The 23,689-nt window shown below is 48.0% G+C and overlaps 1 protein-coding gene across 2 annotated transcripts in view; it reads right to left on the minus strand.

Annotated features, from left to right (window-relative positions):
• Nucleotides 1-3,561: 3,561 nt before the first annotated feature.
• FRMPD1 (FERM and PDZ domain containing 1) overlaps nt 3,562-23,689 on the minus strand; it is a 97,767-nt gene continuing 77,639 nt past the window's right edge. For both annotated transcript variants that reach the window (XM_055351534.2, XM_004048044.5), the window contains 9 exons: nt 20,545-20,670; nt 19,294-19,413; nt 17,956-18,092; nt 16,793-16,919; nt 16,568-16,663; nt 14,662-14,844; nt 13,173-13,320; nt 9,547-10,353; nt 3,562-6,077 (listed from right to left, as the gene is read on the minus strand). In XM_055351534.2, the coding sequence (XP_055207509.2) occupies nt 3,697-6,077; nt 9,547-10,353; nt 13,173-13,320; nt 14,662-14,844; nt 16,568-16,663; nt 16,793-16,919; nt 17,956-18,092; nt 19,294-19,413; nt 20,545-20,670 (4,125 nt within the window). In that variant the 3' untranslated portion in view covers nt 3,562-3,696. The remainder of the gene's footprint in view (nt 6,078-9,546; nt 10,354-13,172; nt 13,321-14,661; nt 14,845-16,567; nt 16,664-16,792; nt 16,920-17,955; nt 18,093-19,293; nt 19,414-20,544; nt 20,671-23,689) is intronic.

Below are 23,689 nucleotides of genomic sequence, written 5' to 3' on the forward strand. Positions count from 1 at the left end.
CCCAGCTTTAACATCTCTGCTCTGCTCAGAGATGGCCCTGGCTTCCGACTGTCTGCTGAAATGCCCCAGTGGGGCTTGCACCATGGCTTAAATGATCTTCAATGACGCCTTCAGGTTTTAGCTCACACCACACCTACCAGTCCCTGCGCCTCACACTGAGCCATACTGAACACTTTCCCCCGCTCCCTGCCACCGCTCTTGTGTCCTTTGCCTCTGAATAAGCTCATAGCCACTTTCCAGTGGGAGGAAAAGACCTTCTAGCTCGTCTCGTTGCTTTCTCCAATCCCCACTCCATCTGTTTGCCATATGATTATGTGTCTCTCCTGATGTAAAATCTAACCCCCTGCCCAAGGTCTTGTATTATACAACCCAGCTCCTGCATGCCCCTCCCAGCTTCATCTCCTATCACTCTTCCTCCAGCTTGCTATGTTCCAGTTGCGCTGATCCTGAAATGCTTCAAACACACTGTGAGCCTTTGCAAATACTATTCCCTTTCCTCTCACTTTTCCATGCCTGGCTTCTTATACTTTAGGCCCCAGCTTCAGCATTCCCTCTTCAGAAAGGCCTTTCCTGACGATCACTTTGGCAAGATTGGTTCATTCTATCCCTGTCTTGGCATCTTTTTTTGGTTTCTTTGTATCACCTCTCAGTCAGTAATGGATTTTTTTTTCTGTGTCTTTCCTACAATTATAAGTTCCTTGAGGAGACTATGTCTGCCGTGTTCGTGGTTGTATTCCCAATGCCACTGCATGGTATATATTTGTTGACAATAAATGAATGATTTTTTTCTACGTTCTTGACATATCCAGATTCTATCTATCCAGGATCTGACACACAGTACTCAATAAATACCTCTTGACACGCTAGTTTTAATTAATGCTGATTTCTGCAGGAAGCTTTCCCTGATTACTGCTCTGCCCCTCACTCCAAAATGACTTCTCTCTCCTTAGACCCCTCACGGCACCTTATCTGTTCTCTCTGGAGGCCCTGAGTGACCGCGCCTTATGGTGTAAGCCTCTATCTTCACGTGTCACCTAATCTCTCTCAGGAGCTTTTCAAAATATAATAAGATTCTTCCCCAATTATTTACATTCTGCATCAGGCAGATGATGCTGCATCAGGCACCACCTGGCATGGGCAACCCATGAATGTAGAAAGAAATGAATCAGCCAATGTGATGGTGGGTGGGAAAAGGAAGGAAGGGTGTAAATGTCCCATCGTGTCTTAGTCACTAAACAATTGACTCTTGCATTTCAGGGTAGCAAGTCCCCATTCTGCCTATCTCATGTTGGAGGCTGCATGACTCAAAGAAAGTGCTAAACAGTGCGATTTCCCCTGCTTCTTCAGCTTTTCAACAAACAGTGAAGGGTTTCCCAGCACTTCTGGGACTTAGTTCTCCTCATGGGAACTGTAGAGAAAAATAGCAGCTCCATACAGTAGCAACTCAAGACAGTTAATGAATTTGAGGGGAGGAGAACCAAAGAAAAAGGAAATAAACATGTATTGAGTTCTGAGCTGGAAGCTTCAGTCTTCTTTGTGCTTTCCATGATTATTTATTCTTCACAATAATGCTGAATATATATTATTCAACAATCTCTAGGGTGTTGGCTGTATTAGAAAAATGCATTCAAGGTATCTAAATAAGACATCTGCCACATATTAGGCCCTCATTAAATGAAAAGGAGTATTATTTCCTTTTGCCAGATGGGGAAACCGAGGCCTGATAACACAGGCCAAAGCCAGGATTCAAATCCTGATTGAGGCCAGGTGCAGTGGCTCACCCCTGTAATCCTAGCACTTTGAGAGGCCAAGGTGGGCAGATCACCTGGGGTCAGGGGTTCGAGACCAGCCTGGGCAACATGGTGGAACCCCGTCTCTACTAAAAAAATACAAAAATTAGCTGGGCATGGCAGGAGACGCCTGTGATCCCAGCTACTCAGGAGGCTGAGGCAGGAGAATCACTTGAACCTGGGAGGTAGAGGTCGCAGTGAGCCAAGATCGCACCGTTGCACTCCAGCCTGGGCAACAAGAGTGAAACTCCATCTAAAAAAAAAAAAAAAAAAATTCTTGTTGAGTGAAGTCCCGAGCTCCTCCCCTAAACTTGTGAACACATAGGTGGTGTTCACATAAATGAGTGATGTATCTCTTCATAGCTTTCTGCTGACAGAAGTTTCAAGTCTTGTTTAACATTAGGCAATTTTTATTATTTTGGTGCCCTGTAGTTCCTATTTTTCATTGCCATGAAATTGCTTCCAATCTGTGTTCAAGAGCCTCATTTAAATTTTATTCAAAGTATCCTATGAAAAGAAACAGGCCTCTAAGAAAATATGTCTTTTCCTGGCACAAGTACTGGTTAACTGGTTTCTAGTTATTAATAACAAGTCATTGGTAACAGGAGATGGGAAGGATGCCTTTTCACGTCTTCTCTCAGGTATTGTTTTCCTTCTGTTTGGAGAGAGCTGAGGTGTGTGACTTCACACTCTCCTTTCTGTTCCTGCTTTTGCTGGGTGGTGGGAAGGAGCCCTAGAGAAGAGCCACAGGGGCAGCACTGAGCTCACACTGGTCAGGAGCACCAGAGGGACAAGGGACTCCTTTAACGAACTCTAATAGCCTAAGGTGAGTGACTAAACCACCTTTGGCCTGGACAGAGAAGCCAGGCAAAGAGGCACCCCAAGGGAGGCTTAAAATCAGTTTCCCTGGGGTCTAAAAACAAAATACAGTGGATGGTTTCAGACTAGAAGAGATGTCCATAAGAGCTGAGGGTTATTACTAGCATTTCTCATTTACTAGATTGAGTACTTGCTGGATTTCTATCCCATAAAATGGGCACTATTAGTATCCCAATTTGCAGAAAAGAAAACCAAAGCACTGAGAGGTTAAGTGGCTTGTCTAAGGTCCACCAGGATGAACTGGGATTAACTGGCTCAACTGGGGTAAGAAAGGTATCCAATATATTTCTTTTGCTTTAATTTTCTTAAAAAGGCGAATCTAATTCAAGGCTTTAATGTTCGGCTTTTTATATATTTAAAACAGGAATAAGGTGCAAGATTCAGGGATGCAATCAATTTCAGATAAAGCACATGTGTGGCCTTGCAACGAAAGAACTTCCTGCCACCTAGTGGCAACCTATGCTTGCTGCAGTGGGGCAGCCAAGAATCCCAGGCCTCCTGGTGCAGGCGCTGCAAACCGTACCTTGTGAAGGTCGAAGTCTATCAAATATTACCGGTATTCACTCCTATTTGCAAAGGTTATTGCCAAATAAGTGTGATATGAGAAGTCAAGACTGTTTTTCAGTGACCTCCACCTTTCTCCCTCACCCCTGCCTTCTTGAGTATTCCTTTTGCTTCTACACTCCTTGGGTACGCTCCTTTTATGATAAACACTTGGCTGATAGTGATCTAACTAATCTGTGCCTAGAGAGTCTATAAGCATCCTGACCAGGGGGAGAGACTTGTCTTACTCATCTGTAAATCCCAAGGCCTGGCACAAAGGAAGTATCCAGTGAATGTCTGTTGAACGAATATAAATGAATGCTTTTAACCCAAACTCTACGACTCAGGCCAAGATTAAGCAGCAGTTTATTTGAATACTCTATATAGTAAACATTTGAAGACGGTGGGTGGGAGAGTGGAAGGGGCTTCTCAGGGAAGTGTCCAAGGCAGGACAGGGCAGGAGGCCCTTGGGCCCTTGACCTGTTTACAGGGCCGTGGATGCCCGGAACTTCTGGGTCAAACAGAACACGGCGGCCGTGAGGGCCGTGCACTGACGGGCCAGGAGTTTCACACTCAGGTCGTGGTAGCCTCTTTCACAGGTCGATTTAGCAGCCTCTATAAACTGATGGTAGGTGTACACCACATCCCTCAGGTTCCCCGCTGCCTCCCTGTGCCGGGCGGAGCAGCGGCTACAGTCTGTGAACTGAAAGCACAGGCCGGCCAGCTGGACCAGGTGCTGGAAGGTGTCACGCACGGCTCCCTGCATCTCTTCGGGGGACTGGTCCATTCTGATCACATGCTGACAGCTCGACAGGAGTTTCTGGGAGCCCAAGCAGAGGCGGCTCCGGCTTTCGGTAAAGTGCCAGGTGCACTTCTCTGGGGGATGTTTGTTTCCAACCCCCCAGGAAGTTTCTAAAATGTCTTGTAGCTCCAGCAAGCTCTCCATGAGTTGGATGAAGCCCTCAGGGGTGCTGGCAGGGGTGGCTTTCAGCTGTCTCAGTGCCCTGGAGCAGTACTCTGGCCAGATGTGGCTTTTCCTCGACAGGGGTGCAGTGCTGCAGCTGTGGGCTCGGGCAGGCCTCCACGGCAGAACCACCGGGCTTCCCGCAGAGGGCGGTGAGGTGAGGGGGGCCGTGGGGTGTGCTTCCAAGTCCCTGTCTTCTTCCTCTGTCTCAGGCTGCGGGCCACGGAAGCATGTGGCATAGGAGAACTGACAGCTGCACTGGTCCATCCCTATCCTGGGAGCCACCATCTCATTCATGCCTGCAAAACCCAAAGATGTGGCCACCCTGAGACTGGCAGAGACTTCAGGATGGCTTTCTGGGGCAAAGCACAGAAAAGACTTCTCAGCAGAAAGGCAGATGCTAGAGCTGTCACTTTTGCCTTCTGAGAGTAAGCAATGGTTTGAAGTTTCTAAGTGAGGATCCTCTTGTGGACATGGTAGTGGTTCTGGCAGGGAAGGCTCAGGATTAAAACAGACCCACTCAGGGCTGTCCCTAGGGGCTATATCTTCCCCTGTCACATGGTTAGGTGCCTCTGCCTTGATCCCCTCTGGAGGGACGGCTGATGAAATTGTCTGCTTCCCAAGAAAGAAATCAGGGTCTAAATCCAACTCTACGAATAGTTGTTGTTCTTGAGCCTGGCAGCCTTGCCCTGGGGGTTCTCTGCTCTGTCCTTGAGGGTCTCTAGGGGGATGTGGTGGGATCTGCTCAGTCCCTGTTACAGGAGCATCTAAAGAAAGGGAGGTTACTATTTTACCAGCTGGAGAGCTAATATCAAGAGTCTGTGAAACATTATTTGACACATCACCCGGGGAGTCACCTGAATCCTTCCTAGATTCCTCCCGAAATACGTTGGTGCCATTTTTGTTTGTAACTTCTCTGTCTCTTTCCAGAGATAGTTGTCCTTGTGGCTCTTCCTTTGTAGGGACAGAAGCTATCTTCTCTCCTGGATTTATTCCACATTCATCACTTCTAGGCTTATCTCTAGGAGACAACAAAGGCTCTGTGTATTTGGGGGCAGTTTCTTGTATATGATTTGTACAAAAAGATTCCAATCCCATTTCCAACTGGACATGGGGCTCCAACTGGAGCTCTAGTGTGTCTCCTGGAGAGACATTATTTAGTCCTGGGTTGCTGGCCAGGCAGGCTCTGTCTGGGTTAGGGTCACCACTGGAGAGGGAGAAGGAGCTGTCTCCATGCTCTATGGTTGGTTCTTTGGGGGCAGTCCCATCCAGGTCTTGAGATAGAGGTAAGATTTGGGAAGGCCTTGCCTGAGCAGTATCTGGGCCAGATGAACCTGGGTTAGAACAGTGAGGAGTGCTTGCTGAGGAGCTGGCAACAGGGACAACACCAGAATTCTCTTTATTGTTGGGGTCAATCCGGAAGCGAATGGCAGAAATAGAAGACACTCGAGAGTCGATGACTGATTTGGTTTCCATGGTCTCGGGCTCCATCTCCATGACCCTGGAGGCTGGGTTTGTGCTCTTGGTTTCCCTCAGAGGAGCCAGCAGCCCCAAGGCCTTGGTCTCCAGAAGGCCAGGCTCACCCTGCATGTCCTGCAGAGAGGACACAGTTGGGGAGGGTGCACCAAGGGCCAGGTAGGGCTCCCTGTCATAGTAGCACACGTCGTCTACACTCTCCAGGGAGGCTGATGGCACCAGGGGAAATGAGACCTGAGAGGTGTAGTCGGTCTGTAGGAAAGACCTTCTTTTCCTCAGGGTCTTGGCATATTTCTTCACCCCTCCCCTCCTGCTTGGCTGTCTTCCATCTGGCCCACAAGGCAGGCTGTTCTCAGGGCTAGAAGTGCTGGCCTTATTCTGCAAGCTTGTGGCACTGGGTTCTGCAGTAGAAACATCTCTGGGCCCTGGGAGTCAGGAAAGAAAAAATACATTAAAAAGCACAAAAAAAAGAGGTTAATAGAGCTTGGGCTCAGGCCTTGGGCTTGCCTGGGTTTAAATTCTGGCTAGGCTGTGTAACCTTGAGCAAGTTCTATCCTGATCTCCTCAACTTCCTCATCTGAAAGATGGGGATAATAATTGTGACAGATTTTTTTTTATTTTTTTGAGATGGAGTCTCGTTCTGTCACCCAGGCTGGAGTGCAGTGGCGTGATCTCAGCTCACTGCAACCTCTGCCTCCCAGGTTCAAGCAATTCTCCTGCCTCATCCCCCCAGAGTAGCTGAGATTACAGGCATCTGCCACCATGCCCGGCTAATTTTTGTATTTTTAGTAGAGATGGGGTTTCACCATATTGGTCAGGGTGGTCTCGAACTCCTGACCTCAAATGATATGCCTACCTAGGCCTGAGATTACAGGCATGAGCCGCCGCGCCTGGCCGACTTTTTTTTTTTTTTTTTTTGAGACAGGGTCTCACTCTGTCCCCCAGGCTATAGTGCAGTGGTGTGATCACGGCTCACAGCAGCCTTGAACTCCTGACTTCAAGCAATCCTCCCACCTCAGCCTCCCAAGGTGCTTGGATTATAGGATTGAGCCACTGCACCCAGCTGTGATAGACATTATTAAATTTTTGGATGCCTAAGATCCATTTAATTATCTTTTGGTCACAGCATCTCAACTTCTGTTTAGGGAATGACATCTCCCCAATGGTTAGAGTCTGCTGGAACTGTTCACAAAGATGCTCTGTCCACACCAGCCAATCAGCTACAAATTCCCCAGAATTCCAAACCCAAAGACATTAAAAAAAAAAAAAAAAAAAGCAGAGCCATTCTTTCCAACCACAATAGCTTGATAATACAGGTAGGGAATCCTGTGACTAGACTCTTAGCCTGGTTGCTGTCTATTTCTGAACCCAGGTCTTCAGGCTTGCCAGCAATTCTATAAACAATCTTACTTCCTAACACTTTTTCTTTGTGCTGATGTTAACCCAAGTCTTTTAGTGCCAATGGTGCCATTCAGTGCTGCCGTGCAGGTTAAATGAATTAGTGCATTTTTATAAAGCACCCAGCACAAGGCCTCTGCCTCATTAGGTATTCACTAAAAGGAAGCTGCTCTTGTTATTGCCATTTCATGTCTGAATGTAACTCTGTGAACTCTGTCACAGGCATCGAGTTTTGTGCATCCCAGGATGGGTGTTTCTGGGAGGAGAGGCACTATTGTAAAGAACCCTTGGGAATCAGCCAGAAGGAATTAGGATCAGAGCCTAGCACTTGAGAATCAGAGAGCTTGTGTAGTCAGACCAGTCATTTCTAACCTGGCTGTATGCTATTAGAAACCTTATCAAGTCCTAGGCTGCTCCCCAGAATCTCTGAGGAGTCAGAATCTCTGAGGCTAGGGCCTAGGAATCTATAAGGTTTAGGTTTTTTTTGTTTTTTGTTTTTTGAGACAGAATCTTGCTCTGCTGGCCAGGCTAGAGTTCAGTGGTGCAATCTTGGCTCACTGCAGCCTCTGCCTCCCAGGTTCCAGTGATTCTCCTACCTCAGCCTCCTGGGTAGCTGGGATTACAGGTGCACGCCACCATGCCTGGCTAATTTTTGTATTTTTAGTAAAGATGGGGTTTTGCCATGTTGGCCAGGCTAGTCTCAAACTCCCAACCTCAGGTGATCTGCCTGCTTCTGCCTCCCAAAGTGCTGGGATTACAGGTGTGAACCACTGCACCCAGCCAAATCTATAGTTTTTAAACAAGGTCCCTCAGGTGATTCTGATGCCCAGTCACATTTGACTGCCCTAGGCTACTGACAGCCACCGACCAAGGAGTTTCTAAGTCCCAAAGACAAAGAGGCTCCAATAGTCAGTCAGGGGCCAAATCAGAACCCAGGCTGAGGAATCCTAGTTCTGGCTCTTTTCTCAGCACCACACTGGCTCCCTGTAAAAAACAAAAACAAAAACAAAACAGTGTCTGGTATGAACCCCATATGTTCCTGACTAGACTCCCATAAAAGGGCCCTGACTGATGGTTTCTGCCACACTTCCATCCTGCCCCCCGGCACAATGGCTGGCCCTGCAGGGCAAGGCTGGGGGCATGGAAAGTGGTTGTCTGGGTACTTTGGGGAGCAGTAAGGAGTCTGGCCATGGTTTCTCCTTTCCTTAGAGGTACAGTCAATTGAACTCAGTGTAGATGGTGGAGACTTCGTTCATTGATTTAGCAACAATTGCTAGACACCGTGTGCTGGGGACACAGTGAAAAACACACAGTTCTAACGCTCAAAGGAGTTCTCGGTCTAGTGATGGAGAGAAACATCAACACAGAATCATACAAGTAAATATGTAATTTACAGGCTGTGCGAGGTGCCAGACAGGGAGAGCCCCAGGTAATGCAAGAACATGTGACAGAGATGGGGAGACCTGCCCTGGCCTGGGAAATGTTCTCTGAGGAAGTGAATTCCAACCGGAATCTGATAGACGGATGGGCACCATCAGCCACGATTGGGGGAGGAGTGTTTCGGTCAGAAAGAGCAGCATGTGCAAAGGCTGGAGGAGGGGGAAAAAACAGGCACTTGTAGAAAGCGGCAACGAGGTCTGTATGGCAGGAATGCAGGAGGAGGGAGAGAGACAGGCAGAGGCCATGTCACAGAGGGCCTCAAAGGGCCTGACGGGGCTCCCAGAGGAGCTGGCCTTTCTCTCCAGAACAGTGGGAGAGCACAGGAGGTCTGGGAATAGAGGATCAGAGAGCAGCAGGAAAGTGCCGAGACAGGAACAAGGGCTGCAGCTCTCCCAGCTCCCGCCAGGTCACCTTCAACATCCATGTGCTCTTTTCTAATATGTTTCCTTCAGAATGCAGTGTGTGTGTGTGTGTGTGTGTGTGTGTGTGTCCTGCCAGGATCTCAGTTCTGCTTGGAAAGACCCTCCACACTCTTGGTGGAGGAATGTATGAGGAACCTGATAGAAACACAGCCACCAGATCCCCTACCTTCTGATGTCAGGGTCCCTTGGACCCCAGAAGGCCTTGCAGGGCCACAGACGGCCTGTTCGTCTGGTTCTTCTTGCTTCAAGGCCTCCTTTAATGCAGCCTCAGGATCAGTGATGACATAGCCACTTCGCTCTGCTGGGCACTCCTGTCAAGCCCTTTTCTTTTTTGTAAATTCTGTCCCTCCCACAAGGCCCAGCCCATTTGCCCCCTCTTCTGGGAAGCCTTCCCTGATTCCCACCGTTGGACGAATCCCTCCCATCTGCTTGCCACAGTTCTCTGAACCTCCCTTGCAGGCCTGCCACGATGCCTAAAATTTGGTCCATGGAATCCGCATCTACCTCCTCAGAAGTGTACAGGGACCCTGTTTCACTCATGTGCCTTCCTCTCAAGCTTGGCCCCAGGCCTTGGCCCCCGGGAGGCACTCAGGAGCTGCCTGCTGTGTCTGCAGACCTGCAAGGGACGGCTCACCTGACGGGGGGCCTGGGGGAGTGAGCTTATCAGCCGCGTCATAGTATTCCTCATCTGAGCTGCCATCCTCAAAGGCCAGTGGTGGGTGCAGGGCCAGGGGTTCCAGCATGGAACTGGGCTGGGCCTCAGTCCAGCCCTGCTGACCCCAGGCTGGCGGGGCTCCCCCTTGCCGGGAAGCTGTACTCTCGGAACTGTCACTCAGGTAGCTGGCAGGGGAGACACTGGAACACAGGCTGTAGTAGTCGGTGTGGCTGCCTTCATACAGCCTGGGATCCAGCCTGACTGTGCTCAGTTCTGGTGCCCAGCCAAATGTCTCCAAAGCAGCACTCTCGGAAAACTCTGTCTTCTGGCACTGGCGGTTGGCTCTCTGGGCCAGGTCCAGGAGACAGAGGAAGCCACTGGTTTCAATCCCACTTCTCTCCTCCTGGCTGTCAGAGTCAATGCTCTCTGCGAGGCCTGGCGAGCCGAAGTGGAAGAAGGTGGACCTGCTGGAGGAGCAGGTGTCTAAGTCATCCTCTTCCAGAGCATCCATGGACTCACTCGAGCCACTGGTCCTGTAGCCGCGGCTCTCAGTGTTGGCTGAGTCGGACGCCTCAGACTCGGCACTGTCTGTCGTGCTGCTGGCCCCGCAGGTGCTAGGGCCCCTCCTAGCCACCTCAGGTGTGGGGCTGTTCTCAGGAGGCTGCTCCTCCTTTATGAGTGATCTGCAGGGTGCCAGTTTCACCAGGCGCCTGTCAGAGAGAGGTTCGAGTACGCAGTCCACCTCAGAGGACTCCTCTGAGTCACTGCAGGCCCTGGATTCATAGCCTGCAACACAGGGTACAGCAACAGTTACACAACAGAATTCTCCTACCTAAGTGTCCTTCTAGCCCCCTGACCCCCACCCAACCCTGCCAGACGAGAAAACTGAGGGCCAGAGGGTGACTGGCCTAAGACCGTCCTATACTGATGAACACGGGATCCGAGGGACTCCAACTTCCATGTTCTCCCCATGCTATCAGACCGCCTGTCCCACATCTCTCTGAGCTAAAGGAGGCTGGATTAACTCCATCCCCACCTCCAAGGAGAACTGTCTGTTCATGGAAATGTGGTATTTACTTTGATTCCTCTTTGTGTGGGCAGCACTGCCCAGGTTTGCTAAGCCCCTCCCCAGACCTCAGTTCTATCCTGTCTGAGCGTCAAAGTCAGATGGGGAATCATATTTTAAAAATACAACAGATCCTTGGCCCTACCCCTGATGTACTGAGTCAGATCGCTAGAAGTGGGGCCTGAGAATCTGTATTTTTAGCAATTTTATGAGGAGTACGAGGCTGCTAGGCTGGCACCATTCTAAAGCCTGGCCTTCTGGATCCATGGGTGCTATGGGCTTTGTAGGACAGTGAAAACTCATCCAGTGGCAGGTTCTCAGGAAGGATTAACGGTAGGAGGCTGGGGAGCACTGAGCCAGGTTGCAATCTCTTTATTCCTGTAAGCCTCCAGAGTGATCTTTCTCAAACTTCTCTCTGACCTCATCACACCCTGCTTAAACCCTCTGATGGCTGCCCTGCTTACGGGGAAGAGCCTGGCCTCCCCCACAACAGTTACAGACTCTCACAGTATGGCCTTGTTGCCCTTCTCACAGGATGGCCATGGTGCCTCATGCACAGTCTAGTCCTCCCTTGCCTCAAAGGATGGCCCTAAGGCCTCCTCTGCAGGCTCTTCCCCCTCTCCCAGGATGGCCCTGAACCCTCCTCTGCAGTCTAGTACCCACGACAGGATGGTCTTGACACCTCCCCTTCAGTCTAGTGTCTCCCTCACAGAATGGCGCTGAGGTCTCCTCTGTAGTCTAGCTGCCCTTCTCATGGTGGGGCTCCTATCTCTTTTCACCATCTCCCTTTTCCCCTCTTGCAATATGGTCCAGCCCCTCCTCAGGCACCCAGTCCCCCATGGCAGCCTTCCCTGCTACGTTCCAGCCACCCATAGGGAGAGCTTCTTTCAGGTCATGGCCTTTTCCTCGGGTCATTCCTCCAGGCCCCCTCGGCCTTGAATGATCTGTCTTCCTTTTCCGTGCCTGGTTAACTCCAGCATGTTCTTCAAGATCTATTTCCAATACCTCTTCCTCTAGAGAACTTTCTCTGACAGGCAGCAGCAGTACCCCCCACAACCCCTCCACAACAGCCCTGTTGCCACTCTGTGTTGTCTCCCTGAGCAGACTCAGGAGTCACCCCTCGTTCATAAATACATTGTGTAACAACAAAGGTAACAGGCTGGGCGCCGTGGCTCATGCCTGTAATCTCAGCACTTTGGGAGGCTAAGGTGGGCAGATCATTTGAGGTCAGGGGCTCGAGACCAGTCTGACCAACATGGTGAAACCCCATCTCTACTAATGTACAAAAATTAGCTGGGCATGGTGGCAGGTGTCTGTAATCTCAGCTACTCGGGAGGCTGAGGCAGGAGAATCACTTGAACCCAGGAGGTGGAGGCTGCAGTGAGCCAAGATTGCACCACTGTACTCCAGCCTGGGTGACAGAGAGAGACTGCCTCTAAAAAAAATAAAAATAAAAACAAAGGTAACAGATACTCCAAACTCATCACTTTCTAACTGTTTTACTTATTGTATTAGTACCTATTCTCTTGAGCTGATTTCTACTTTATCCATATAGAGGAAACACTCTACAGTGGTGTGCTATTGATCAGCTCTTCCCATCTCCACATTCATCATGGTATCATCATATCGTGGTAGCCTGAAATTAGCCATCGTGAGAATGTTGACACCATGGAATTGGGCAATTCCTTCAAACTGTTTTTTGTCCCTCTGCAGGGAGTTGTTACGCATTTATCAGCACAGCCCTAGGGACATGCTGCATCAAGGGTGCTGAGGCAAAAGCCTGGCAGAAACTGGGAGCTGGCCTAGGAAACTGTCTTACCTGCCTTGCGGAGAAGTTCTTTTATACTTCAAGAGATTGCAAAAGAGTGCATAGGTAAGGAAGAGAAGCCAGGTCATCTACTTCCTGAACAAATAAGTGACATCTCTTTTTGATGAGAAATAATGATAATCTTTTTTTTTTTTAAGATGGAGTTTCGCTCTTGTTGCCCAGGCTGGAGTACAATGGCACGATCTCGGCTCACTGCAACCTCCACCTCCTGGGTTCAAGCGATTCTCTTGCCTCAGCCTCCTAAGTAGCTGGGATTACAAGCATGTGCCACCATGCTTGGCTAATTTTGTATTTTTAGTAGAGATGGGGTTTCACCATGTTGGCCAGGCTGGTCTCAAACTCCTGGCCTCAGGTGATCCACCTGCCTCAGCTTCACAAAATGCTGGGATTACAGGCGTGAGCCACAATGCCTGGCTGAGAAATAATAAAATGCAGTGGATCTGAGAGACAATCTTAGGAAATACCGCAGGGAACTAGAGCTCTTCCACAGCATTCCTTGGTTTCAGGAAAATTTCAGATACAAAGAAAGCTTCTTTGTTTAGTATTTATGAAAGATCAATTGTTTACTAGGAAATAAACAGAGAAATAGCTCTCATCCACTTGAGCTGAAGCCTCGGCTCAATTCAATTCACCACCTCCCTTTAGGCTGCCCTTACCTACAAGGCCAGCGAAAGGGGCCTGTCCTTATTGGGGCAAGACTCAGTGCCTCACCTTCTTCTGCAGATACCCGGTGCGCTTGTTGTTTGTTTCCAGGCCAGAGGAAAATGGAGGTAACTGGGTCAACCAACAGCCTGTAGTACCCAGCAATCAGGCAGGCTAGGTCTTTTGCACTGTTGGATTCCAGCAGCAAAGTCAGAACCTTTGAAAGCAAATAGAAATCTCATGTTTATCAAGGACCAAGGGACAGTCTGAAGACTGACAACAAAGCCATGTGGGACCAACGAGAGATTCCAGGTAAATCCGGCCATGGTCCACAGGTAGGTCTCCTGGTGCCCCATATCCTCACTTGCAAGGCTTTAACTGAGGATATGCATGTACTCGTACAGACACCATCGTGTGTGCGTGTGCGCACATACACACACACACACTCACACACTCACTCACACACAGTGGGTTCTTCCCACCCAATCTATACAGTGTCTTCTGGCTCCTCATCCTCTACCCCAGCGCCATATCCATACTGCCCCATCCCACCCTGTTCATTCCTGCAGAGGGACTTGCAAGACTGAACTTAGAAAAAGGAGCAAGAACATGTGGAGAATGAGGGAGAGGGTGATAAGAATAAAGCACCAATACTGAGTATGTTGGGATTAAATCAAAGGAGGGCAGAATAAAAGTAAGACCTTCGAGAGAGGCTCAGGAGGTACCCTGCACTAGTTACCTTTTTTTTTTTTTTTTTTTTTTGAGACAGAGTTTTGCTCTTGTCACCAGGCTGGAGTGCAATGGTGCAATCTTTTGCTCACTGCAACCTCTGCCTCCTGGGTTTAAGTGATTCTCCTGCCTCAGCCTCCCAAGTAGCTGGGATTACAAGCGTGAGCCACCACACCGGGCCCACTATTTACCCATTTTAATGCCCACCACTCAAAGCTTTTGAGCAGCAATCTGGTCCCATTCATGTGATAAAATCCTCTGGTGGGCCGGGTGCAGTGGCTCACGCCTGTAATCCCAGCACTTTGGGAGGCCAAGGCGGGTGGATCACAAGGTCAGGAGATCGAGACCATCCTGGCTAACGCAGTGAAACCCCATCTCTAAGAAAAAATACAAAACATTAGCCAGGCATGGTGGTGGGCGCCTGTAGTCCCAGCTACTTGGGAGGCTAAGGCAGAAGAATGGTGTGAACCCGCGAGGCAGAGCTTGCAGTGAGCCAAGATCGTGTCACTGCCCTCCAGCCTGGGCAACAGAGTGAGACTCTGTCTCAAAAAAAAAAAAAATCCTCTGGTGTTCTCCATCTACGTTTCTAAATCCAACAGGAAAGCACATGGCCCATCTCAGTTTGTGCAAAAAAACCTTTTAGGACCTCTTCAGGAAAATGTACCATTTACCACTTTCCGTTTGATAGAACAGGATGGACAATTCATCCTCTTAAGCAGATATTGGACATTAGACTTTATTATTATTTAAAATTCATATAAACTAGCCTGGCCCCTATTTGGCCCCAAATTCCAGCAGTTGAATTCAGAATCTCTCCCCGTTGTGTTACCTTGACGTCCTGAAGATACACTTTGACCACGCTCACTTTCTCAGACTCTTCCGTTAGCTCTACACGGCTGATGTTTGCAAACTCTGCCAATGTGGACATGATGTTGAGTTTGCTATTGATAACCTGGCTAATCCCATACTTGGCTCCAACTAGAAGGGCAATGTAGGATTCTCTATCCTGTAACTGCAGAGGGTGGAAGGGGAATTAGTCTCCATTCGCAAGCGAGTGAAAATACATTTCACATGTAAGCAATAATACCTCTCGCTGCAAACTCCTTGATTCCTACTTTGGATCCTAACCACCACTCCTCCAGACTATTGCCTAACTTGGACCCCATCAACAGCTAAATCAAAGTGTAAATTTATTTTCCCAAAACTCTTTCCAATATAGCCCTAAGCCACAGCCATAAACACATCTGTATTTTCACACCTATGTACCTATCTTCCTGCTCTTTGAATCCCTTCCCTGCCATCATTTCCCATTTAAATCATGATCCTTCTTTAAAAGCTTACATCAAAACCTACTGCCTATGGAAAGCATCTGCCTGATCTCAGCCTCCTTAAGCCAGAAATCTCCCTTTCCTCTCTGTTGTTCTGTACCACTTCCTTACTTCTCTACTAGCACTTGACACTTATGACTTCTTATTTTAATTATTTGTATTAAGTCTCATTTTCCACATTAAGTTTCTTGACAACAGAGTCTGCATTTATCTCTATTTGTAACCTGCAGTGCCCAGCAAGCACCCTGAACCTGTTGCATGTAGCTGGTTGCTTCTCCCACTACCAGTTCTTTCCTTAGACAAGAAAGGTAAAGGGAGACTGGGGACTGGAACTGGACAGCTGGGAGAGGGTAGAATTAGCCCTTAGAAAAATTGGGAAGTTTTTCTTGTACCTTCAAAACTTTCCTTTCTGTGATCTAGTCTCTTTCCCACCTTTTGGGTCTCCTACTTAAACGAAGAGTCCATCTGTGTTTCCCCTTCCCCTAACTATCTGATGCTCTTCCTTTCTTTCAAAACACTGATTCTCTTCTTCCATCTACATTGTTAGGTTAGCAGTCTGATTACATTGGCCCATCACTGTAAATGACTGAGATGCATACCAAATCTTTTGAAAGGACTTTGGTTAATATTTTTTTAAAACCCCACTCTAATTGTAAATTGGTTTTGTGCTGCAGAGTCCTGGGGCTGACAGTGCTGGAGGAAAGCTCTCTGAAACCACACCCCCGAGACACTGACTGCTGAAAGGCACAAGCTCTAGGCCTAGGCTCCAAAAAAGAAGCAGGCAGGAGAATGGGAAGAGAGCAGAGGGCTTTTCTGCTTCTCCTTTCTCTTCTCAGGCCCACCCCTCATTCCTCCCTTCTGAACAATCAGAGACTCAGCTTGGCAGTCAAACACTCTCATTTTTCTTTCATGATTTCCAATTTTCCTCTTCACCTTCATATACCCAAAGCTCCAGAGTGAACTGCTTACCATCCCCTTCTGACCCAGAATGCCTTTTCCTCTCTACTGAAGTCTGGCCAAATTCAGGCTTCCTCTTGCCTCTTTCCTTAACCCCTTCTCCTCCCTATACTTACCCTGAAGCAAGCAGTGCTACCTTCTGTCTCCAAACTCCACAGCAATAGGCCTGAACCTGTCTCATGGCTTTGCTTCATTTTGTTGGGTAGCTTGTTTCATCCTTCAAGGACGTAAATCACATCTTATTCAGCCCTGCTTCCCCTAGCATCTATCACAGGGGTAGCACCAAGCAAGGGCGTGATAAATATTTTCCAGTGGTGTACTATTTAGTTTACCAAACAAATTCTAGTACATGAGAGTCCTCAGGGATTTTAGGCTAAAAGACACATTGATTTTCAGACGATCTCTAAGGTCCCTTACGTGAGTAGGATTTCACAGTTCTCTAATACATACCATTAAAGTAGCATTAAAGATTCTTCCACCATATGTCTTGAGTTCTCCGAGGATCTGTAGATAATTTAAACGTAGCTGGGCAGCAGAAATAAGTTGCTTAATAGAGAAAAAAAAAACTTGAAGTCAGAGTTATTCATTGGTCTAAAATCCAGGCAGTGTTGAAAATGTTTTTCCTAAGGTTTCACAGACGACGGCTGAGTGGGTCGGCAGAGGCACCTTCATTACCTTCTGTCGGGGTTCCAGCAAATTCTGGTTCCTCTTCATGTGGAAGCTAATGGCTTTCTTGATGTCTTTGCCTTTCATGTTGCGGAGTAAAGTTGGAGATATAAAGTTCTCTATTCCCCAGTCTTTCCTGCCATGAGACATTGGAGACAAGGAGGCCCATTTCTACAGGGTACTTGGCTCTAATGAAGAGCATAATTACATTTGATTCAGTACTTAGTGTTCCCATAATACAGCAATTACGAGCCACTTTCTCCTCCTCTCTTTTTCTCTCTCACACACACATACACACACTCTCCACAAAAATCCCCACAGGCATTCAGGAACTAAACCCCATTGACCATTCTGGGAGCTCATTACTCTTGGTGTGGTGTGACAATCTATCAATCAGAGCAGGAGTTCTGAATCTTTTTCACTACAAAATACATGGCAAATAATGACAGCATACAAGAGAGTACAAGACACTCTCATGGGGCAACGCAGAGCTCCTGTGAATCCCCTAGGCTAAGCTTCAGCATGGTGCCAGCCTAGCAGCTTCAAAATCCCCCAGAAAATTGCTAAAACTACAGATTCTCAGGCCCTGCTGCTAGAGATTGGACTCAGTACATCAGGGGTAGGGCCAAGGATATGCTGTATTTTTTAAAATATGATTCCCCATCTGATTCTGATGCTCAGGCAGGACAGAGCTGAGATCTGGGGAGGGGCTTAGCAAACCTGAGTGATGCTGTCCAGAACAATTCTAAGCTAAGAATCAGAAGGTGCTGGAATCGTAGGACTTGAAACTGCCCTAGTGGAGACATAATGCAATAGGAACTGGTTCATATCCATGGGAAAAATTAACTTCCAAGGCATTCCCACCCCTAGAAAAGCTTAACACTGATGCTGGCAACTGATTTCCCAAGACATCTTCCCAGGAACAGGCAATTTACAAGGGAATCCTGTGACGTTCCATCTGGAGTTGGCTTCTGTCCCAGAGAGAGCAGCCAGGTTCAGACATCTGGGGGAGCCAGGTCAGATTAGAGAGGGTGCAGAGGGAAATGGATGGAAAGACAACAGACAGATAGATGGGTAGGTGGGTGGCTATCAGCTTTCTGTGGCATCTGGCCCTCCCGGCCAGGGGTCAGCAAGTTATAAATGCAATGCAGCTGCCATCCCCTGCCACTCACTCTATATACTTTAGAGAGATCTTCTGTGGCTGGGCACAGGCGTAGATCCGTTCCTGGATGTGCAGAGCCGCGAGTCGGAGTGCAGAGCTACATTTCATTTCTACAGCAAAGCGCTCCTGGAGCACATCGCTGCAGCTCTAGAAGAGATTAAATACAGCAGATGGGAAACAAAAGCAGACATACTGTGTCCCCTCGTTCTCTCGGGTGAAAGGCAGCAGGACCAGGAGCTCCGCTTTGAGAGCTGGCTCTCACAGTTCTTGGCTGTGTGACCTTGGGTAAGTTACCAAGACTCTCCAAGCATTTGCTGTCTGGTAAATGAGGATAGTAAAATCTACCTTACGTGGTTTCTGTGAGACTTAAATTAGATAATGCGTATGAAAGCAGGTATAAGGCACACAGTGTTATACAAATATAAAGTATTGATGGCGTTGTTATTGCTATTATTATTATTTTCTGCCATCATTTCTGTAAGACTTGGGGCAGTCCAATCCACCTAGTCTGAGTTATCTCATCTGTAAAATGGTGATATCTGCCAAATGATTCTTTTTCTTTTTTTTTTCTCTTTTCTGGAGACAGAATCCTGCTCTGTCACCCAGGCTGGAGTGCAGTGGCATGATCTTGGCTCACTGCAACCACCACCTCCCAGGTTCAAGTGATTCTCCCGCCACAGCCTCTCAAGGAGCTGGAACTGTAGGTGTGTGCCACCACGGCTGGCTAATTTTTTGTATTTTTGGTAGAGACGGGGTTTCACCATGTTGGCCAAGCTGTTCTCAAACTCCTGACCTCAAGTGGTCCACCTGCCTCGGCCTCCTAAAGCGCTGACATTACAGGCATGAGCCACCGCACCTGGCTCCAAATGATTATTTTTCATCGGAATAAAAATGACATCATAACTCTCATCTAAGGAGGTAGAATAGGGGGAGCACCAGGCCACGGATCAAGAACCAGGTTTTGGCTCTGCCACTAAGTGAGTGACCCAGGCAAATCACATGACCTTTCCAAGACTCAGTGTCATCATTCTAAAACGAGGTTTTAAAGCACTAAGGCCCCTTTTGGCAATAAAAACTGTAATTCTAAAGATCCTAAAATGGTATTAGAAAATGTATCATCTACATTGAGGACTGAGCCTGAATTTCATTCTGATATCACACATCTGCTAAAACAGCAACTCAGTGATGGAAAAGGGAATTCTGAGCGATGATCAGGCCCATTCTCCTTCAGATAAAGAGAATCCCTACCAGGGAGTTGTTTAATGGCCTCGAGCTCACGTTCAAAATCACCCAGTGCACCATCTTTGAGAACAACCACTGTTATTTTAGGAAGCACAGACCCAGTCACCTGCAGATAGAGGTATTCAAAGGCCACGGGGTCTTCTTTCAGGAGGTCCAGGGGGTCCTTGGGAACAAAACAGACCCTGAAGAGGCAGCGGTAGTCATGTGACTCCTCCCTTTCTACCACCTGCGATGGGTAAGGGAGATACTATTAATCTCCTAACTGCCTTTGTCCTTGCAGTCATTCCACAAAACTACTCTATAAAACACAGACAGTGAAAGACAGTTCCCAGAGATTTCAATTCTAGTGCTTCCCAAGACAGCCATAGACCTTTACTCCTAATTTGACTTTCTTTTTCCTGGGTACAAAATGTAAAAGGTTCAAAAGGGCAGCATTTCCCACTCACCTATCTTCCAGTTTCCCTTTCCAGAGGAAACTCCTGTTTTCAGTTTCTTGTGTGCCCCTTCCAGAGACAGTTTATGTATATTCATGCTTCAGTATAAGTCTATTCTTTTATCTTCCACAAATAATAATATAGTATACATACCATTCTACAACTTACTTTATTTCACTTAAACTGTCTTAGGGATTTAATGTGATTTTCTTTCCCAATGCAAATAGAATAGAAGTAATTAAAAAGTCTGCAAGCAGTAAACCTTCTAATCGGTGAGTGCATTGGGTAAGAATTCATCTGCAAAGAGGAATGTTCAGGGTGGCTTTTATGAGGTTATGTCTTACTCATTTCCAACTGTTAAAATCCTCCTCATCTTTGTAACAGACTCACAAAGATTTGTTGAACTAACCTGTGTTTAGCTTTAAAAAGTTGGTACAACATATTATTGAATGGTTGGGAGATTGAGTGGTATAGACCGTTTGGCTGTGTTTACCCTATTCTGCCATCAGGAACCATATCAGGGGGTAAGTCGCACAAGAAGGGCTTAGACACAGCAACAAATGCTTCCCTAATGGCTCAAAGGCAGCAGGTGCAAGGGAAGATCATCAGAGCTAGAAGCAAAAGATCAGGGTTCTATCAGCTGTGTTACCTTGAGAAAGTCACCTTACCTCTCTAAGCCTTTGTCTCCACATCTGCAAAATGGGGACCTTAAATCTCTGTCCTGCCTACCTCATACTAGCAGATGAAAATCAGGCTGATTCTTGTCCCATAACCCCCAGGCTGAGTGAGCTCTGTGCCTTCTGGGGCAAGAGAAAGTGCATCAAACCTGCAGATGTGCTGAGCTCTGTCCCCAGAGGTTCTGGCTGAGGCGTGCAGCCAGCCCAGCCCATGCCTCCCAGGAACAGGCGGTCGGTCCTCCCTACCTGCTGGATGAGTTCCTCTTCGTGCAGCAGGTGCAGCCTGGAGATACTGTACTGCTCTTCCAGGGCCAGTGCAAAGTACTCGATACTTCGGATGGACAGCTTCTCCTTCACGGTAAGGATGATGTCCTAGCAGGCACAGAGAGGTGCAGGAGTTACGCAAGGAACAGGGAGGACTTCCCTGGCCTTCCTGCCATTCCTCAGTGCAGCTAGGGAGAGAAAAGCCTGCACTGACATGCCCACTGCTGACTTAGGCCAGAGTCTGGTCCCACTCATCAGGCCCCTTACGGCCCTGCAGCCACAGCTCCCCTCTCCTCAAGCTCCATCACCATCCATACAGCCACCCTGTCTTGCTTTACTTGGAAGGCTGAAGCCATCCAGTGGAGTTCCCAGTCTCTATCTTTTTTTTTTTTTTTGAGAGGGTCTCCCAGGCTGTCACCCAGGCTGGAGTGCAGTGGCGTGATCTTGGCTCACTACAACCCTTGCCTCCTGGGTTCAAGCAATTCTCCTGCTTCAGCCTCTCGAGTAGCTGGGATTATAGGCACATGCCACCATGCCTGGCTAATTTTTGTATTTTTAATAGAGATGGGGTTTTGGAATGTTGGCCAGGCTGGTCTTGAACTCCTGACCTCAAGTGATCTGCCTGCCTTGGCCTCCAAAAGAGCTGGAATTATAGGCGTTTGCCACCACACACAGCTAGTTTTTTCGTATTTTTAGTACAGACGGGGTTTTGCCGCATTGGCCAGGCTCCCAGTCTGTATCTTTGACTGCTTACTAGACAGAATCCCACCACCCACTCACTATGCAACTGAGTGAAACTTTTTCTTTTTTTTTTTTGAGACGGAATCTCGCTCTGTCGCCCAGGCTGGAGTGCAATGCTGCGATCTCAGCTCACTGCAGCCGCCACCTCCTGGGTTCAAGCAATTCTCATGCCTCAGCCACCCAAGTAGCTGGGATTACAGGTGTGTGCCACCATGCCCAGCTAATTTTTGTATTTTTAGTAGAGATGGAGTTTCACCATGTTGGCCAGACTGGTCTCGAACTCCCGACCTCAGGTGATCTGCCAGTCTCAGCCTCCCAAAGTGCTGGGATTACAGGAATGAGCCACCACGTCCAGCCACAACTGAGGGACACTTTTGAACCCCAGTCACTTCCTCTCCAAATAGAGGACAATAATGCGTAATTCTGAGAGTGGCTGACAGGACGGAATGGTCGTGAATGCTGCGCTGAGGCATTCTGGTTGCCACGCCACACTCTTCTTGCTCACTAGAGCAGCCCTCTGTGAGGTCTTTGCTGCCTCAGAGCATTTGCACATGCTGTTCCCTCTGCCCAGTATACTTTCCCCATTACTCTTTCCAGGTCTGTTTCTTTCTCTTCCTTCGAGTTTCAGTCCAAATGTCACCTCTTAGAGAGGCTTTCTCTGGCCAGCATACATAAATATAATCATCCCTGTTACTCTCTGTCCCAGTGTCCTGTTTATTTCCCTCACCATTATTTAATATTATTTTCTTCAATTAACAGCCATCGTAAAGTTAAGGGAATGGGTTCTAGACCTCCACTCCCAATTCCTAGCTGTAATTGCTTCTTCTCTCTATGCCTCAGTGTTTTCATCTGTAGAATGGGAATAATATTAACACCTATCTCATAGGGTTGTTGTGTACATTGAATTGATTTCCCCATAGAAGGCACTTAGAACAGCACCTGGCAGATGGTAAGTATTCAATGCATGCCAACTGCCAATCTCTGTTTTCTTGCTTATTGTCTTTCACCCCACTAGATGTTAAACTCTCTGAGGATGCGGGCCTTGCCTGTGCTGTGCTCTGTTATGCAGTATATCCAGTGCTTGGCACATAATAGATGCACACAAACTTTCATTTGGTGAGTAAACAGAAATCATAAATGTCCTGCCAGAACCTCAAATGCAGTAAGTCTCGCACCATCAGGTGCTACTCCCTCCTCATGACTCCTGATTCGGAACCCTCTCTCCACTTGTTCATCACCCCCCATAACTACCCAGTGACTAGTCCTGAAGGGTCCATTTGCTTCTACAGCTCCACACCATTAACTGAGTGCTGCCTGTGTGCCTGGCATTGTGCTGGCCCCAATGGAAAGCCTGTCTCTTGACTCTGTCCCTTCTCCATTCTCCCATGTCTACCTCAGCTTGGGCTCATGCATTTCTTGGCTTTGTAGAGGGATGTCCTGTGAATCGTCCTGCCACCCATCTGTTCTCCAACTTGCACGTAGAGCAAAGGTTGGCAAACTGTAGCCTGTGGAGCAAATCCAGCCCACTGCCTGTTTTTGTAATTAAGGTTTTATGGGAATATAGCCATGCGCATTTGCTACAATGGCAGAGTTGAATAACTATGACAGAGACCCTGTGGCCTGCAAAACCTAAAATATTCACTATCTGGCCCTTTACAGAAGGTTTGCTGACTCTTGATCTAGAGGAATTTGTCTAAGCCTTGTACTGGGCATGCTCTCCCTTGCTCAAGAACATTCAGTGGCTCTTGATGGCTCACTGGCCAAAATCCAAACTCCTTAGCTTAATATTCAAGACTCTCAAGGTATCAGGTGCCAACCCACTTCTCCCAGTTTATCTTCTGCTGCTTATCCCAATGCACTCTGCCCACAAGCCCCACACACTTGTCAAACTTGCCCATTTCTGGATCTTTGCTGGTGTTGTTCGCCGTGCCCGGACGTTGCCTTCACACATCACTCTTGGCCCACTCCAGTCAAAAGCCAATCTATCTTTCTAAGTCCACCATGCAGGCTACCACTCCACTCCCCCACAGGCCTTTATTTGGCACCCAGCTGGAAGCTTGCTCTCCCCTGAGCCTGTACCACACGGCTTCTGTCCCGCTTTCACGGTCTTAAGCACACCGGTACCTCGTTTCATTGTGCGTTGTCCCCAGATCTCATCTCCTCACCCTAGCCCCACCCCAAGACTGCAGGTTTCCTAAGAGTATAACCCTGGGTAATTTATTTATTTATTTATTTATATTTATTTTTTTGAGATGGAGTTTCGCTCTCATCGCCCAGGCTGGACTGCAGTGGCATGGTCTCGGCTCACTGCAACTTCTGCCTCCCAGGTTCAAGCAATTCTCCTGCCTCAGCCTCCCAAGTAGCTGGGACTACAGGCTTGCGCCAC

The sequence above is a fragment of the Gorilla gorilla genome, chromosome 13 (genome assembly GCF_029281585.2).
Source record: "Gorilla gorilla gorilla isolate KB3781 chromosome 13, NHGRI_mGorGor1-v2.1_pri, whole genome shotgun sequence".
NCBI lineage: Eukaryota > Metazoa > Chordata > Mammalia > Primates > Hominidae > Gorilla > Gorilla gorilla.